This window comes from Scardinius erythrophthalmus (assembly GCF_964197995.2).
Source record: "Scardinius erythrophthalmus genome assembly, chromosome: 6".
Taxonomy (NCBI): Eukaryota; Metazoa; Chordata; class Actinopteri; order Cypriniformes; family Leuciscidae; genus Scardinius; species Scardinius erythrophthalmus.
Window position 1 is genome coordinate 14,568,378 of NC_138226.1, and position 17,754 is coordinate 14,586,131.

A 17,754-nucleotide genomic window follows, 5' to 3' on the forward strand; every position below is an offset into this window, starting at 1 on the left:
ACCATAAGTCACTGGTTCCGCTTCTCCCTCTGTGTAGGTCCATTTATAACAGTCCTGTTCAGTAAACTGGAGAGTATGATGCAGAACTCCCTATATGTGAACATTTTGCTGACGGGCGTTGTGTTCCAGCTGGCCTGTTACCCTCAGCCACTCCTACGCTCTTTCCTCCTCAACACCAACATGGTGTTTCAGCCCAGCGTTAAATCACTCATACAGGTAATACATAAAGAACAAATATGACTCTATTAGCGTGACTGCTTAATACGAAATATGCAATGACTGAATCATTCTCAGTTGCTCTTTTTATTGGTTTCTACATTTTCTGATCAAAACAGAAGATTTTATTTAGTCTCTTAAAACATGATCCTGGTTTTATTGGGAACATTTTATTGGTGTACAATACATTATTCCAAAGAAAACCTTTCTTATTTTTTTTTTTCATAACTTTTTCCACTTTTCTCCAATTCTTGCTGTTTTTATGCTGTTTTACTGAAAATCTTTGTTTTGACAGCTCAAAAACTGTTTGTTTTATTTTGACTTGGCTGTCTCTGGCATTTTTTTCTTTCTTTTAGAATTAAATTATATTAATCTATTTAATGTTCTGGGGTGAAGTTTGAGTAAGCAATTAATTTACCATTTGATTGACTGAATTTGATTTGACTGAAACGTAAATCCATTGCATCAAAAGGAATATCCAAAATGTTGGTTTTACTTTCACTTTCCATTTCTCAGGTGCTGGGATCAGTAAAAAATCGCATTGAGGCATTCGCAGCAACGCACGAGGATTTCCCTGTCCTGTTAAGAAAGGCTCGTCGCTTTCTGGTTGCGAGAGGAAAGTTAGACTGGTCCGACTCACCCATGGGAGTGCCCAACCTCCGTCGATCAGACTCTTTAAGTAGGTGAATGAGAGGCAATGAAAACTCTTGTGGCTTCTCTCTGGCCGCCTGTCACAGTATATAGATTTTACTAATATAGGCACTATTATCTTTTTATAATCTTTCTTTGAACACATTATTATTGTATCAGCAAAATCCAATATTGAACAACCTCTAATTCGTATGTATTTCCATATTTCGTGTATATATTTAGTGTCTTGAGTATTTTAAATTTGAAGTTACCCTGTTTTGCAGTTGAATGTGTGCCACAGCCTGTTTAAAATATACATGATTTATTTTGAGGTAGCATGGGTTTGTTCTGTATGGACATACAATATTGATTTTATTTGTGCTGGTCTCAAAAAAAAGGGTATAAAGTCTTCAATTTAATTTTTAAACACTGTAGATACCCTTTTGATTACTTCTCTCTATCTCTCCAACAGTTAAAAGCCGAAAGCCATCTCTGGGCGATCTTATCTTGAGGCACACCAACAGTCCTACGAGAGCTCGACATGCAGCTCAGTTGGCATTGGCCCACGTGAGAGATGGAGGGCAGTCCCTGCACAGTGCTTTGTTCCGGGGTGGTGCGGCCGGTGGGGCTTCTGGCCTGGAGAAGCAGGCAGAGGCACTAAGGGTGAAAAACGCAGTCTACTGTGCTGTCATTTTCTCCGAGTTTCTCAAAGAGCTCGCAGCTCTTGCACAGGAGCATGCCGTAGCCCTACCCTTCCCACCCAGTCAAGGCACTGAGGAATAACATCAGGCCAAAATTTGTTTCCAAATTTCCACCTCTTTTTTCAAAAGTCGTTTTTTCATGGGACATGATGCACTCAAAGAGACAGCAAAATCAATCGCTCTTAAAGGTGAAGAGAGGTCATCTCTTGTGAATAATCTCATGTTCATAATGTAATTTTTTTTAATTGTACAGGACCATTTATCCATTAATCTTTAGGAAATTGTGCATATAAATCTTGTATATAGACTATATAAAATATCTATGTGTATAATGATTTTTGTACACTCAGAGAGACTTGCATCCTTTAAGCTGGAGGAATTTGGTCGTAAACTTGCACTCCCGACGTTTCTATGTCACTTCAGAGACTAGCTAATGTAGACTCACTACACATGGTTCTTTTAAACTTTTATGGGTGCAGAAGTGTCATTTACATTTTAGCAATGTCAGGTGGTTATTTAGTCTTTTATAGAGTATAGGTCTGTAAGATCACACCAATATATATTGAAAATAATCATCTGGTCTTTTTTAAAGGATGAGATGTCAGATTCTGTTTACCAATCACATGCTGGACAACATGTCCTCAGTATTGCAGCAGGAATTGCCTCTGAAAAATCAACAATTGACAAAATTTCCAAAATGTTCTTCCAATCTCTAGCACACATCTTTTTTGTCCAGCAGCTAGAGTAACACGTTAGAGCTTGTAAAAGGGGTAGAGGGTTGATTTCCTTAGCCTCTGTCCCAATAAAATGAAGCATTGATGGACAGTTTGCATTTTAAAGTTTTAGTTTTTATTCTCGGTTGCAGCAGCGCATTTTCTAGGACAGATTTTTGGGTGAGTTTCTGGGAAATGCATATGGTACATTCACCCAGCATGACATTACATATCGTCTTCAGTTTCTGGAAAGGCACTGATTTTTCTGCCCACAAAGATCTCCTCCTGGATGTTAGCGTCCCTTTTGGCGTCTGACTAGGTGCTAATGTCTTACATTTTTGACTGGTACGAGCAAAGAGGAGCTTGCTTAATTACCTGTCCCTTTAAGGAGTGAGCCAAGTTATGTGAATCATAAGCCATCTTAGTGTTGAAACCAAGTGTTTTTTCTTTCTTTCTGTTCATTACTTGATTTTGCTAGTGTTATGGAGTATGAGTGAAATCAGCCGTAAATTGTGCATAATGGAAAAACCGCCACAAGACGTTTGACTTTTTGATTTAATTTGTTTATTGCCAAAATACTTTAGACACTTTAATTTTCAGAATGGAAGTTAAGGACATGCATGTGCATTTGTGTGTGTGTGTGTGTGTGTTTTTACAGTATGGTTTTTGCCCCTTGTTCCATATGTGTCTTAGAAAAAGTGTTGCTGATCTGAAATCATCCATTCAAGAGCTCTTTTATCATGCACAAGCCATATGCGCATTACCTCAGTTAGGCTACTTAATTTTCGTTCCATGCGGTATTCTTGCTGCTTCACTTGTCTTAGATTTGATGGTTCGGTTCAATCAAATATCATTTAAGACATATTTTTCTATCAGTTTATATAGATAGCAGACAGTTTATCGAAAGTCTTTTTTTCTGGTTACCTCTAGCTGCTGAGTTGTCAATGCATCTATCCCCCATCCCATTCACCCGTCCACAGAAGGTCTGTGTGGGACATTAGTGTGATGATTCTCTGCTTTTGTTGATATCTGAAATGTTCAGCATGTAAATTCCATAATTAAGGATAATGTTAGGCAGAGTTAGTGTCAAGAAAAATAGTTTTTGCACACATCCCTGAAACGCTCTGTCTGTGTGGGTGAGAAAGATGAAAAAGGAAGATAAAGAGCAAGAGGTTGAAGAATGAAACGGTACATATATGTTAGAGTTCAGTTATCTCTATGGAGACAGTGCAAATTAAACACAGTTTCTAAGTTAGAAATCAAATAGGCCTATACAATTAATGTGTGTCGTAAGATACCAATGCACAAGAAACGCCCATTGTTTTGAGGATGTAATTATATGCCGGATGTGGTGCAGATAGCATGTTTTTCTTTTTCTACATGTATTCAAGTGTGTATGATTTTGAAATTTTGAAAAAATCAGGCGCTCGTTGATTGTTATTGGAAAGTGTTTGTTTGATCAATATACATTGCACAAGTTGATTTTTTTTTTTTTTTTATGTAATTGGTTTCCTATTTTTTCATTCTGTCCATTTGTTTGAATGAAACGTTGGTGTTGACAAGGACTTCTGTCGCTTGTTATCTATGCAAACTGGTTTCTTTGTTTCTGAGTAAGTGAAGATGGTTAAAGTTTTTCAGACAAACAAACTAAATTTGCAATCTGGAACCCCACTTCAATAATTTACTTATCTCTTATCTATTCAATAATCTACTGGACTGTATGGAAACTCATGCAAAATATTGAATGTTGTCAAAATATTTTTCTATATTTAAAATGGAGGAGGAAAGTGGAACTGAATGGAGATTTAAATCAACCTTCAAAGACAAACAAACACTAAAAGGGAATGTTTTTATTAATTTATAAATGTTTTATCTGGCAATACCTTTGGCTTCTTGGTCTTTATTTCTCATGAGTTTGTAAAGATGAGATCCTCTGTTTTTATTTATGGTTTGATAAGATGTGATTGATTGCAAATACATTAGACATAATGGTCAAGAATGTATGTGAAATATGAATGATCACATTTCCTGAATATACACTTTAGCTTTTCTCTGATCTGTTGCTCGGACTTCAGCAGAATATTTTTTCTTAGATGAATGTTCTTTAAAAATAAATGACACTTGAGTAAGTTCACTTTGGTTGGTGCATAGACTGGTTTTAAGCTGCAGATTTGATGAAACCTTAAATATTGTCAGAACAATGACCCAGTTCACTCTGAGTCTCCATGCTCATTATTGAGATTCTGTTCCTGCCCCTTGAGATTTTTGTCATCTTCTGATAAAAGTCTTGCTCATCTTCACTGGATCATAGACAGAGGATGCTGCTACAGGGAAGAAAGACGTCATGTCTTTCATGAGCATTGGGTCACGCCACAAAATCACTGTTGTAAAGATATTCAAAGTTACTTACAAGTTTGCTAAATCAGCGTTTATCAGGTATTTATTTTGTTTTGCAGAATTCTTATGCTGTGACAGTAAACATTGCCAGTAACTTTTAAGACATAAGTGCAGGATAAAGAGAATAAAGTAATTTTTTTATGGCAAAACATTATTATGCATTTTTACAAAAATGTTCTTTTGTCTAACTTTTCATACATTCTTTCCAATTAGCCCACTAGATTTGTTAGTTTGGGGTCAATAATGAAAGGGAAAAAAAAAAGAGTATTGCATTTTTCTCTAAATGAATAAATACATACTAGCTCAGTTTTTCAGCTTTGATAGTAATGATGTTTCTTGCATATTAGAATGATTTCTGGACATCATTCAAGGATCATGTGACACTGAAGACTGCAGTAATAGCTGTTGTTTAAATACATTAAAACAAAACTTTTTACGGTATTTTAAAAAGACTTATTTGTAAAAAAAAAAAAAAAATCTATTTTTTTTTAAACATTACCTCAAACCAAGGTAAGTAAATGCACTACCTGAAATTCAACCTATTGTAATGTTGAATAAAGGAAGGCATAAACTAATCAATATCTTGAAATGCTTACCATGGCCATGGAAGAAGTCATGCATTAATAATTACCAAATTTATGTGGCTACACCTTAGTACATGTATGATAGTTATTGTATTCATTAACACTAGGGATAAACTGGTTCAAATGGGTTCCTTAACAAGGACGTGTGAATTAAACCATTTGAATCATCACACTTTTGCAGTTTCATAATGAACATAATTGGATGGAGCTGGATTATTGCACTTCAACATTTACACAGACGATCCAGCAGGGCCGGCGCTCCGCACACGCACATCACGCACTGCGCGTAGGGCACCAAGTGCTTGGGGGGGCACCAAAAAATCTGGGTCGTGAAAAATCATCACAATAGGGTACTAGTATAAATAACAAATAAAATATGTCTAAAACATGTTAATATTGGGTTTAAGTGGTCGTTCAATGAGGCCTATTATATGTTGATCCGACGAAAATTATGTGTGTATTTAAGTGGTCCAGTGGTAGAATTTTTGCCAAGCGTGTCAGAGGTTCTGAGTTCTAATCCGCACTCATATAGTTTTTTGTTTTTTTTTTCTCATCAAAACCGATTATGTTTTTTAGTGGTTGTATATCAGGCAGGGACACTTTTTGTGCTTTTTGTTTTCTAATTGTACCGGAGCGAATAGAGAGTCTCTCCACAACGGATTGAAACGCGCGTCTGAGTGAAGGCTGTGCGCGAGCCAGAAACAAACATAGTATCCGCGCCACTGATCGCTCGGCAACGAGCACTTTGATCAGTTGATTTAAAAAAAACAACACATTTCAGCGCTAAATCGACTCTTATTTAAAAAACGAATGAAATGAATGCTCTGCTGGTTAACTGGAGATGTTTTGTTTGTTTGTATTGGTACATTCGTGCCGCGAGATGTTTCAAAAGTGGTGGGGACATGTCCTACCCGCAAATTACGCCTATGCGTATGCATGTCCAGGGGCGTCGCTATAGTAGTGCAAAAGATCCGAGGCTTTAGCCCTGCATGGCTAAAATCTTTTTTTTTTTTTTTTTTTACTTTGAAACTGCAATTAGAATAAAAAAAAAAAAACCACAATCTCAGTGTTTGTATATTTTCATATTTACAGAGTTGTCGAATTATGTACAGAATTATTATATTGTGCCTGACCTTTGCACTTTTAACTTTCTGTGTTTACATTGTTCAGTTCCAAATCTGTGTTTTTAGTAATTGTGGTGGTATTTGGTATTTATAATTTTAACCTTTATATTATTTATTTCTTTTCATGTTTGGTGCCATTGTTAATGTAAAATTATTTATTTGCAGCAGTTATTTTGGAAGTAAAGAGAACCTAACTAAGAAATTCTGAATGGTTGTTATTCCCTTGGTGGGTGGGGGGGGGCACCACCAAGCATTTGTGCTTAGGGCACCCAAATGGCTAGCGCCGGCCCTGCGATCCAGTGAGATGCAATCGCCCCCTTTTAATTCAATCATATTAAACGTGATCAAAGACATAAGGTTGGCCTCTTCACATGTAATTGAGCCAATTTATTTATACATGTTAATTAATAACACTTGTACATTCGAAAGTTAAAGTGGCCATTGTTCACATGAGACTTTAGCTGTATCTGATGAGCTTGTTGACTTGCATTCACCATTATTTCATGTTGAACATTCAATCAATCTAGTCCATGATTACTTGGCCTCCTGAAGTGATACATGTGCATAAAGCAAAATTATTTCAGCAACTACCTGTAGAAGCAACTAGATCTTCCATTTGTACTATGGACTTTTACTGTCTCTGTGCTGCATCAGAAGTCTTGATTAGTTAAGTGCTCTTCATAGATGTACAGTGTGAAGAGAACACTTTGATATACAGCCAAAGGTCCTCAAACTCCCACAGGATTACCATTTTGTTGATTAGTGACTCATGGAGCTGGCTATCCAGTAGCTGAGATTTCTCTTCTCATGTCAGATCAGTCTAGTTTAGTTAACGGAAAATTGTTTTTCCATGAGCGAAGACCAGTGCTCCATTGTTCATTTTTATGTAAATAAAGGCATGATTTATAAAAGTTTATAATATATAAATGGCCTACCTTTAACTGCAGAAAATTATCATGTTGAAAAATTCTACGAGTACGAAGATTTTCATAACGGTGCTGTATTTGAAATATATTGTTTCCTGTATTGAAATAAACATATAAGGTGGTGCAGGAGACGTGTAGAACGGCTATTCAAATTCCATGAAGTCCCTGAAATTTGTTTAATTGCACGTTGTGATAAATAAATACCTTTAAATTTGGAATATAGTTTTAATTTTGCTTAATTCATTCTTTGCAAAGGGTGTTTTGGGTCTACTTAGATTACGGGTAGTTAACTGAATTTGTTTTGTACCGTTTCCTAGCAACAGTGGGACAACTAGCAAGAGGACAAAAACCTGCTTGAGAGACAGGAGGGCAGTGACAAAGGAGCAGGTGAAAGACACACAGGTAAGACTTACAAATTTAATACACTTTTATAATTGAAGACAAAATATTGTTTTGATTAGTAATAAACAGTCAAATACTAAGTTCTTTTCTGGTTAGTTTTGGGTTGAACAATTTTTCTTTTCTTTTAATAAATTGTCATTTAAGCAATACAATGGAATTAAATGTTTCGCAATGCTTTTAAAGTATAGTTAAAGAATATAAATGAGAATTGCTTTTTACATTTATGTGGTTATAAATAAGTTGGAAATTATTCATATCGTTATCTGGCACTGCCAGTTTGCAGTTTGTTTAGTGGACTAGTTGTATTGCTTTTGCCTAGATTTAGTTTGATAATGGTTATTTGTGCACTAAAAATAATTGTTTTTGCTGTTTTTCACTGTCATTCTTGTGAAAAGCCAATATGCAGAGTTCAACTGCAGCAACCCCTCATAGATAATGTAAGAAGTAATATGAGAGGAAAAGACACAGGAGAACACATAAACACATGCACCATATCAAATGACTTTGCATGTACTGTTACAATAATGCAAATGACTGTTCAAATTTGTAATGAATTGGTGTTATCTCCAGTTTTGTAAATTAGCATACAAAAGACATAAGTTCACCTTGACTGTGGACTAAGACAACAACTTTTTAAAAATGTTTATACATCCTGACCAAAAAATCGCTTGAATATCATCAGTGTTATAAAGTTTTAGCTTTTGTTTGTCAGACTTTATTTTATTTTATTATTTATAGAAAACTACACTACAACTTTGCTGATTTGGCAAATAGAGTGACAGTGAACAGTCCCTTATGTTTTTTTTTTTTTCTCTGCTTGGCATTTCTTGCTGACATCTATATTTCTATCTTGTCCCTCCTAGCACTGTCTCTCGAACAGAACCAATCAGGAAAAGTGCCATTAAAATAGCATTACACAAAGAAGGTTCAATTTGAAAATACCTGAATGTGAATATATATTGACATACCTGATTGGTTAAATGCTCATATACTAACTTGTATACAAGATCTTATATATATATATATATATATATATATATATATATATATATATATATATATATATATATATATAGTCAAGTTCTAAGATAGTATATGTGCATTTAACTAATATAAGCTTTAACTTTAGTTGATAAACAATCTCAAGTACACACTGCTATCAGACGGTGTATTCACAGCATGAATATTCATGTCCTCTGATAATAACCTAATTTTCTTTACTTTCAAGGTCTCTTCCTCCCACTACACATGCACATTTTGGACTCGACTGCTTCATACCTCATCATGAATTAAGTATCAGAACGTTGTGCCTGATGTCACACTGAGCTTGAAGGGGCCTGAAGTGCCGAAAAAGAAGACTGCAGAGTAAGAATACAAGTGAACAATGGAGAGCAAGTGCACTTCTCAGTTTTTTTTTTCCATTTTAGTCTGTCTTATGCCTCCCACATATATGCTGTCCTCTTTCGTTCAACTGTCTGCCTCCCTGAATTTGAAATGCTAATGATCTCCTCAGTGCTAGAAATATTCGGACTCTCTTTCTTCTGAATATCTGTCTCTCCCTCGCCTTTGCTTGCATTTGTCTGTCTTTCACTTTTCTGCCATGTGTTTTCCAGTAGTCTCTCTTGCCAATCATTGGTTCCCTCAATTCCTCAGTTCTGTCAGAGTTTCTCAGTTTTCCATCTGTCAGTCAAGGTCAAAGTTGTTTTTTATCACATGCTCATCAGTACAGCCAGTGGGAAAAATATTTTCTTTGCATCTCTTAAATAGGCAAAGTAATAGAAATAATAATAATCATCATAAACGGCAAAGAAATAATCAGTTGCATAATCAATATGTTCCATATATAGCTGTTCCATCGATTATATAAAGACAGTCAGAGAAGACAAACAAAATGTGCATCCTTTGTTCTCTGGTCTTGTTTCACTATCTGCCCTCTCAAATGTGTTTAGCAACTGTTCCTCAAGACAGCAAACCATATCAAATTCCCAGAGTAAGCTTTTTACTTTTAGTCCGTACAAGAGCCTGAAACAATGGGCTGAGTGTTGTGTTTTTGTCTCCAAGAAACTTCTTAGATATAACATTAAAAAAGGTTGAGATGAAAACTTAAAAAATATCTGCATTTTGTTTGTTTGCTTTGTTTAGCTTGTTAATTTTTAAAAAATTCTCAGGATATAATCCAGAACTATAAGATATTTTGATGTAATAGCAGCGTTAACGATCATAAGATTAATTGCATAACATTGCAATAATTGAGAGAATAGGGACTTTAAGCAACAGCTGCTGATGGAACGGCAACGGCATTCTGTTGCGCATGCGTGACAAGCGTTTAAAATACGTTTAAAAGCAACTTCGTGACGTTCTACAGCAACCGTCTTTGAATTTTCAGCAGTCTGAATTTCCGTCTACTACGGGAGAACAGCTGATTTGCCATTGTCAAAAGCTTTATCCTGCACTTATGTCTTAAATGTACAATGAAATGTACATTCACATCACATGTTAATGCAGAGGTAGAGTTACACTCAAGGGATTCTGCTATTTATTCAACATTACAATAGGTTGAATTGCAGGTAGTGCATTACTTACCTTAGTTTGAGTTAAGGTTTAATTCTTTTTTTTTTTAAATAAGTCTTTTTAAAATACCGTAAAAAGTTTTCTGTTTTAATATATTTTAAAATGTAATTTATGATGGGATTCTGCTATTCACAAAAGTGTATTATTTGTATGTGTTTTAAAGCCTTGCTGGTTAAACATTTCATTCGCGTTACATTAAATTATATACAGATAAAAAAAAATAAATAAAATAAAATGCCACATAACTATAAAATATAACATTTACTTATCTAATCTGTCACGTAAGATGTGATTGTTGGTGTGAAACCTGTTTGACAGTAAAATTGATCAAATTAATATCCAAATAATTAAGATTAAATATTTCACCTGAGAGAGAATCATTTGATGAATTTCAATTGTTCAATTGAAAAGACAATTGTTCAAAAAATATGTGATTACCTTAATAATATTTTTTTAATGATAAATACCTTAATATTAAATACAATTTAGTGCAATGAAGCTAATTTTTCTAATGGCCTCAGTATTAACCCCTCTTTTTCTGTACATTTCTTAACAGGTCCAAAATAGGCCTTGATACAAACCTCTGCAAATAGCATCTACAAATTCTCTGCAAATATGTCTGCTGGCTCTCCAGTGAGCAACAAGACTTCCCGTAGTACATCTCCACAGCCCCCTCTAAGCCCATCAGCACAGTCAGACATAGAAGCTCATGAGGACTCAAAGCTTACTCCTATAGGATCTTCGTTTTCCTTACCATGTTGGGCTACCCAGGCCCTATGTGATTTGGCAAGATGTGAGACAGACCTCAGGCGTCTGCGGGAGCAACAAGTGACTGAAGCGCAGACAGTAGTTCGAGGTGTGGAGCGTGCACTGCTTGGAGCACAAAGGGAGGAGCACCGTCTACTGGAAAGGGTAGAACAGGATCACAGGGATCTACAGCGCAGACTGGAACAGGTGCAGAGGGAGAATGGGGCAGCCATAAGGGTTGGACAAAGATTAGTAGACCAGCGATTATATAAAGTCATTAAACTTCGAGAGCTAATAAGGAAAAGTTGTGGTGGTGATGGTAGTAAAAATCGAGAGGGGGATCAGAAGCGGGACCAGCTTCTTAAGGGCGTTACAGAACTGGTCCAGCCTTGGGAAGTCTCACTTACACTCAAACGTGTATCTTTTAAACCAAGTGCCCAACCAAACGCTGTAACCTTTGGTGATATCAATGTGCAAGATCACAATGTTCATATTCCTGTAGGAGGCTGTGGGCAGCTGGGGCAAATGTGTTCCCTCCATGCCACTGAAATACGCAGTGGGGCTCATGCTGGTGGAGAAGGCCAGAGTACGCCTGATGGAACAATTCCTGGGCAGAACCAAATCCTATCTCCTGGGCTTAATCAAAGGCACTCATCAAATAGTAGCAACTTGAGGGTTGTCCGGAAGCTCCGTTTGTCAGCCCGAAGTGATGATGAATCAGGAGAAGAGGTAAAACGCAAGTCCCCACAACTGCGTCACTGGTCCCCTAAACAAGTCCCATGTGAACGTGATTCATCACAGGAGGATGAGTGTGAATCGCCTACATCTGAATGCAAAGGAGATGAGCTCTTCTTGGCTGTACCATCCCTTAGTCATGGTGAGTTAGAGGGTGAGGATTTTGCTTGTATACAAAATGAACCAATCACACAGTTTGCTTCACAGAGAGCAAAAAGGCAAAAAGAACTCTCTCCATCTCCAGAGCAAGGTCACCAAGAACAAGGTGGCTGGTTCTTGAATCAGTTTGACCATAAAAATCATGCCAGAAGGACCGGATCTTCAAGAGAAACATCAAGGTATGGCACACACTCATCACCACAAAGCCCCAGAGAGATCATCTCTAGTCAAGGCAGCAACAACAACTTCTTTCATGGCAGGTCTTGCTCCCAATTAAGTGCATCCTCAGATGATCACCCACAAAACCGTGCACCATCCCCTGCAGACAGTGTAGATTCTGGGTACACTTTCATTGTCAGCTCCCCCAGGGATTTCTCCAACTCCCTGCGTCCTACTGCTCGCCTCTCCAGATCAGCTGCTGACCTTTCCTACTGTAACAGACCCCTCAGTGAAACCAGAACACCGCAATCAAGCATATGGTCTGTTTCCAAGAGTCAAATGTCCTCAAGTTCCACCTTCCAAAAACAATGCGAGGTGTCACGGACTAAATCCTGTCCCAGCCATGGTAACTTCTCTCAAAAGAGCACCCAACCACACGCTACTTGCTCCAGTAGGGTGCCTCGTTCGCTTTCTATGTCTGTTATCGATAACTCATCTCAGAAAAGACTGAACCACCTTACAGCAGGACGGCAGAATTCTCTAAATGAGAACAGAATGCGGGGAGAGAGGAGTGAGCCAGCCCTCCTAGTGTTAGAGGAGGATGAGGAATCATTGGCACCAGAGGAGGTGCGCCTTGTCCGGCAGTTTGGTAAACAAGGCTCAGGACGTGCTGATCTCACGCTACCCAGTGGTGTCCACGCAACACCACAAGGTCAACTGTTCCTTGTGGATTGTGGGAATGCTCGTGTCCAGGTAACTGATGCCCATGGCAACGTCCTACAACAAGTGACAACAAGTAACGACTTAGGAGGCTCCTCACGACGCTGCCGTAATTACTTTGATGTGGCCGTTAATGCCAAGGGTCTGATTGCTCTGAGCTGTGCAGCTGAGAGGGCTCTCCTGATCCTTAGTCGGCATGGGCGTCTCCTCCAAACATTTGGAGGAGGACCCTACATTGCAGGAGTGCCTCGAGATGAGTTGGAAGCACCGAGGGGAGTGACAGTCACCCAAAGAGATGAATTCCTAGTTGCAGATATACGAAAGGGTACTCTTACTGCACTGAAACTTGAACCTAAAACTGGTTCCAGATTGGAACGCACTGTGGTGACTGGTTTCCACAGGCCTTATCTGGTTGCAGCATGCCTGCACTCTGGTCTGGTCGCAGTGTCTGAGCGAGGCAGTGAAATGGGGCAGGAGCCTTGTGTGAAGATGTTAGGACCAGGATGGGACACCTTACGAATCCTGGGTGTATGTTCCAGCTTAGGGCCTGTACTCTCCTGTCCCTGGGGCCTCTGCATTGATAAGGATGGGGCTGTGTTGGTGGCAGACTGGGGAGAAAAACATAGAGTGCTTCTTTATCCTTCTGAAGGGGCAGGACGAGTGATTGTGTCTGATGGACTGAGCAGCCCTCGTGGACTGGCACTTTTACCACATGATCTCCTGGTTGTGTCAGATAGCATGCACCACTGCATTAAAATGTATCAGTACAAATGAAGTTACCACAAAGCTCAAGATTCAAAAGAAAGATGTCACTGTATTTGGCAACATGTGAATATTTGGCAAACAATACAAATTTTAATCTATTTGCTGCTAGTGCAATATCATACTGCATGGTATATAGCAGGGCTTGACAACCTACAATAAGCAATAAGAGTAGAGATGAATACTATTTATTTAGATGTTTATTAAAAAATGTTGAAATCCCTCTTATCTACATACCATTTAAAGGGATACTTCAGGATTTAGCATTAAGCTTTGTATTAGTAGAAAACCTGTAGTATTTTCGAATTACCATGCTTTCCACCCTCATATCCCCCTGAGACGAGAGATTTATGTATTTTTTTGTCTGGAAAAAATCCTCCGATGATGCAAAAATCGTCATTTTGCGTCATCGGAGGATTTTCTGGCCAGAGTCTAAAAACTACAGCCAGTAGATGGCGTTGTTCCGCATGTGTTCAGCCCGCCCATAGAGGGGGGGATCTCACTCACAGAATGTACACAGTATCAGCCGTCTTTCTTTGGAAGCTAAGCTAGCAGGCTCTTGTTCTGTGGAGAAAGCTGAATAGTAGGAGAAAGTTGAGTAAGTACCATCCTCCTTTTCCTGGACTTGTCCGGCCGTCGAGATCGTTCAAAATGTCCGGGATTCGGTTTTTGCGTTCTGCGGTCGCCATTCATTGTTTACATGCACATGCACCTTTTGTTTCAATCTAACTGAATTCATTCCGATTGGTGAATTTGAATGTAGTGTTTACATGAACGCTAAACAAGTGATCGGTTGATGTGCGTTTTACCATTGCTAAGAAAATTCCCGCTCCTCCGTGAGAGATGCGAGACCCGGCGCGTCTCAGTAATCACGCCACCGGCCTCGCGCCGTTCTCCCGCGGCCGTCAGCCTCGTCCTGCTCGCCACAGTAAACATGATGAATGGCGACTGTAGAACGCAAAAGCCGAATCCCGGACATTTTGAACGATCTCTAAATCCCTCGCAAACTCATCACGTAGGCTAGCTTTGTTGTTTTCAACTGCGCACTCTTACCGGTAGGCGTGGCCTCCTAAGGCAGCGAAGCAAGTGCATTCTGGGAGTTGTTGTCTTTCATCCACATAAGCCAAAAATACATTTTCTGGCTTTTCTCAGTCTAGAAAGCTCCAAATTCAAAAATTTCTTCACATTTCTTCTACTTAAATGACCTATTTTAAATACACATTCATCTTCCCAGAGGTGAAGTATCCCTTTAACCACAGTGTGCGGCTTGACCCATTTGATAATTCAGTATTCATTTACTCACATGTGACCAGTTTTTGACCAGAATAATATTTTGTGGTATATTTTGTAGGGGTGAAGGTGGTGTGCGTGACTTTTGTGTGACATTTTATTTACTTTTTTTTTTAAAGAAAAACACAGATAGAATACAGTTGACTGACCTTGGCATGTTGCTATGTAGATTTTCATAGAGTGTGTATTGACATTAGTTTTGAATCCTTGGTTGCTTCTATTGCTTATAGATTGTAATTTCTTTCACAATACATGACTTTTTGACAATACTATGCTATTGAAACCGAAGAACCTTACCAGCAGGAGGCAGTAATGATACGTGCACATGTTAATGCATTTTGTAATGCTTTGGAAAGGATCTTTCATGAATGAAGAAACGGCTTAAAGTAAATGAAATCATTCATAACGCAAATGCATATAATGAACAAGGCTCCTGTTCAAATCTATACATTTTGTGCTTTCTAAAATATATATTATTACATGTGTTAATGTCTTTTACTGTTCTTAAAATATATCATTAAAAAAGCTTTTCTGTTTGAGCATTTCTGTCCATCATTAATCTGCTTACACCTGGAATAGCAACAGGAATTTAACTGGTGAATGTGAAATATTCTTGGTAAGACTGAAATCTTAAAAAGTGAACCAGCACACTGGAATGTTTTAATTCCCAGTTCTATAACGACTTGCTGTATTAATGAGAGCCTCTCGAAGCTCAACAGGGCATGTTGACTAACAAACACACCCAGTCTGCCATATCTTTACAGTTTGAATTTAGGCCAAACGTATTCTTTTGGCTTGTTCACAAAGACCAGGATGGCTATACTCTAATCAAAATGACATCTGCTTACTTGAGGGTCTACATAAGAGTTTATCTCCTCGTTTCATACAGATTTTTTTTGAAATAAAAGTTTCATGCTTTGTGATATCCTTCCTGTGCCCTAAAAATGGCTTGCTATTCAATAGAAATGTTTTCCTCTCCCTTGTTTACACTCTAAGAGGATGTGGTGTCTCCTTGTCAGGAAGCGGAACCTCGTCTTTAACTTTGTGTGAGACTGAATCCGGAATTAATTTGACTAAGGTTCTCATCACAAGTCCAAACATCCATTTTCCCCTAATGTGCAATGAATGACCTTTAACAGTGGTTTAAGACACACTTTCATTGCAGATAATCTGTTTATTTTTAATCAGTGTAGGATGTGATCTTGTGAGAAAACATGGATGAACTTCCCAGAAAGCGGAACCTGTTCCACTTGCTCCATTCTAGAATTGTTGTAGGAAATTACATATTTTTTAACAATAAATATTTTAATTGTAAATTTTCCATTGTTTATTATTATTTCTTTTAAGGTCTTTTATAAAGATATTATAGTGTGCTTTATTAATAATTACTGTAAAAATGTTTTACACCGCCATCTTGTCTGAAAGATCCCATATAATGGTTGCAATGAATAATGCATCTAAGAATGTTATTTAGAAAGGAATGTTAGATGGCCCTTAAAACGTCTCAAATAAAAATGTATCCTGCAGTGTCTACAGAGAAAAAAATAAATAAATCCCACCTATAAAAGAACTGGGTGCAAGATGTCCTTCATTATAGAGGAATGCCTGAGTTTGCAGTTTGTCTAGCAACCCCAAACCACATCAGCCGGGTAAAGACTAGTTACGACCTGGAATAAAAAAAGAAAGAACACAGATGACTAACTTTTAAAATGGAAATGACATGCTTTAAAATGTCTCAGTAGTCTGAGAAATTAAAATGTTTCAAAGAGAATTTTAAATGGATGATAATGGCATAGTGAACCTTTTGATATTGTTTATGGGTCTTAGCTTGTTGTAACAGTAACAGTTTTACCACAAGTCTCAGTATGCAGCTGCATATTTGAGATCCTCATGCAACCTATAATAATGTGCTTATGGATAATTATTAATATGGAGCTTTTCTAGTTGACAAACTTGAGAGGAAGAGTTTGTCACAGTGTTTTGTGTTGCGCATGTCTTAATGAAATTTACCTTTGGTCATAAAATAATAATAATAACAATAAACCTTTCATTGCAGTGTTTGTGTGTAACAGTTTTTGCTGAATCCTGTGGCTATTGTGTGTACATTACAGTATAAGCAGTGTCCATATTTGTGGCTGTATGACCAACAGGCAAATTGTCAAAAGAGTAGCAGAATTCTGCTTGTTGCACATAGCCACAGTTGTTTGCTTTGAGGGGGTTTATGGAAGTAGCAAGTAAACTTTAGAGAGGCAATAAAAAATACCCCTCACAGGGAGAGACGTGTCTGTGTGTGTGTGTGAGAGAGAGAGAGACAGAGGGAGAGAGAAGAAACAAGAGTTAACCATTACTGAGGATGTACAAATAAGGAAAAGCTCACTGAAGAATGTGTGACATTTTCACATTTAAACCATAGGGGAAATATGGGCTACACCAACTCAAAAGGACAGAAAACATCTGGAATCTTTTTTTCTGTTAATCATGAATGTCCATGTCCTTGTCCACATTAATGTTTCTGTTAAAATTTATAAACTAAAAAACTTTCCTTCCACAATTTTCAAAGCTCATTCATTCATTCTTGTATTTACATTTCTGTACACTACAGAGCAATACAAAAAACAAACTCTGTCTAAATATTTCTGTTACAGGTAAGAAAGAAAACCATACTGCTTTCCAAAGACATGAGGGTGAATTAATGATATTTTGGGGTGAACTATACTATGAAGCTCTTATGATTTCGCTGATTCTGTGATATAACCAATGAAATCATGATAATGCAAAAATAGTAATCGCCTCCCATACCGGAGATGCCAATTCGAGTCCTGCTCAGAGTGAGGCGAGTAGGGGTTACACATGCAAACCAAAGGGGTGTAAGGTTTGCTTGTTTCTTTTCCATACAAATTTGCACAAAGACACAAAAT

At 37.7% G+C, this 17,754-nt stretch overlaps 1 protein-coding gene across 2 annotated transcripts in view; it reads left to right on the plus strand.

The window, feature by feature from the left end:
- Window positions 1-4,142, plus strand: part of fhip1b (FHF complex subunit HOOK interacting protein 1B) — a 23,078-nt gene extending 18,936 nt beyond the window's left edge. For both annotated transcript variants that reach the window (XM_081368910.1, XM_081368911.1), the window contains 3 exons: window positions 38-216; window positions 733-895; window positions 1,319-4,142. In XM_081368910.1, coding sequence (XP_081225036.1) covers window positions 38-216; window positions 733-895; window positions 1,319-1,629 — 653 coding nt within the window. In that variant the 3' untranslated portion in view covers window positions 1,630-4,142. The remainder of the gene's footprint in view (window positions 1-37; window positions 217-732; window positions 896-1,318) is intronic.
- The last annotated feature ends 13,612 nt before the right edge of the window (window positions 4,143-17,754 follow it).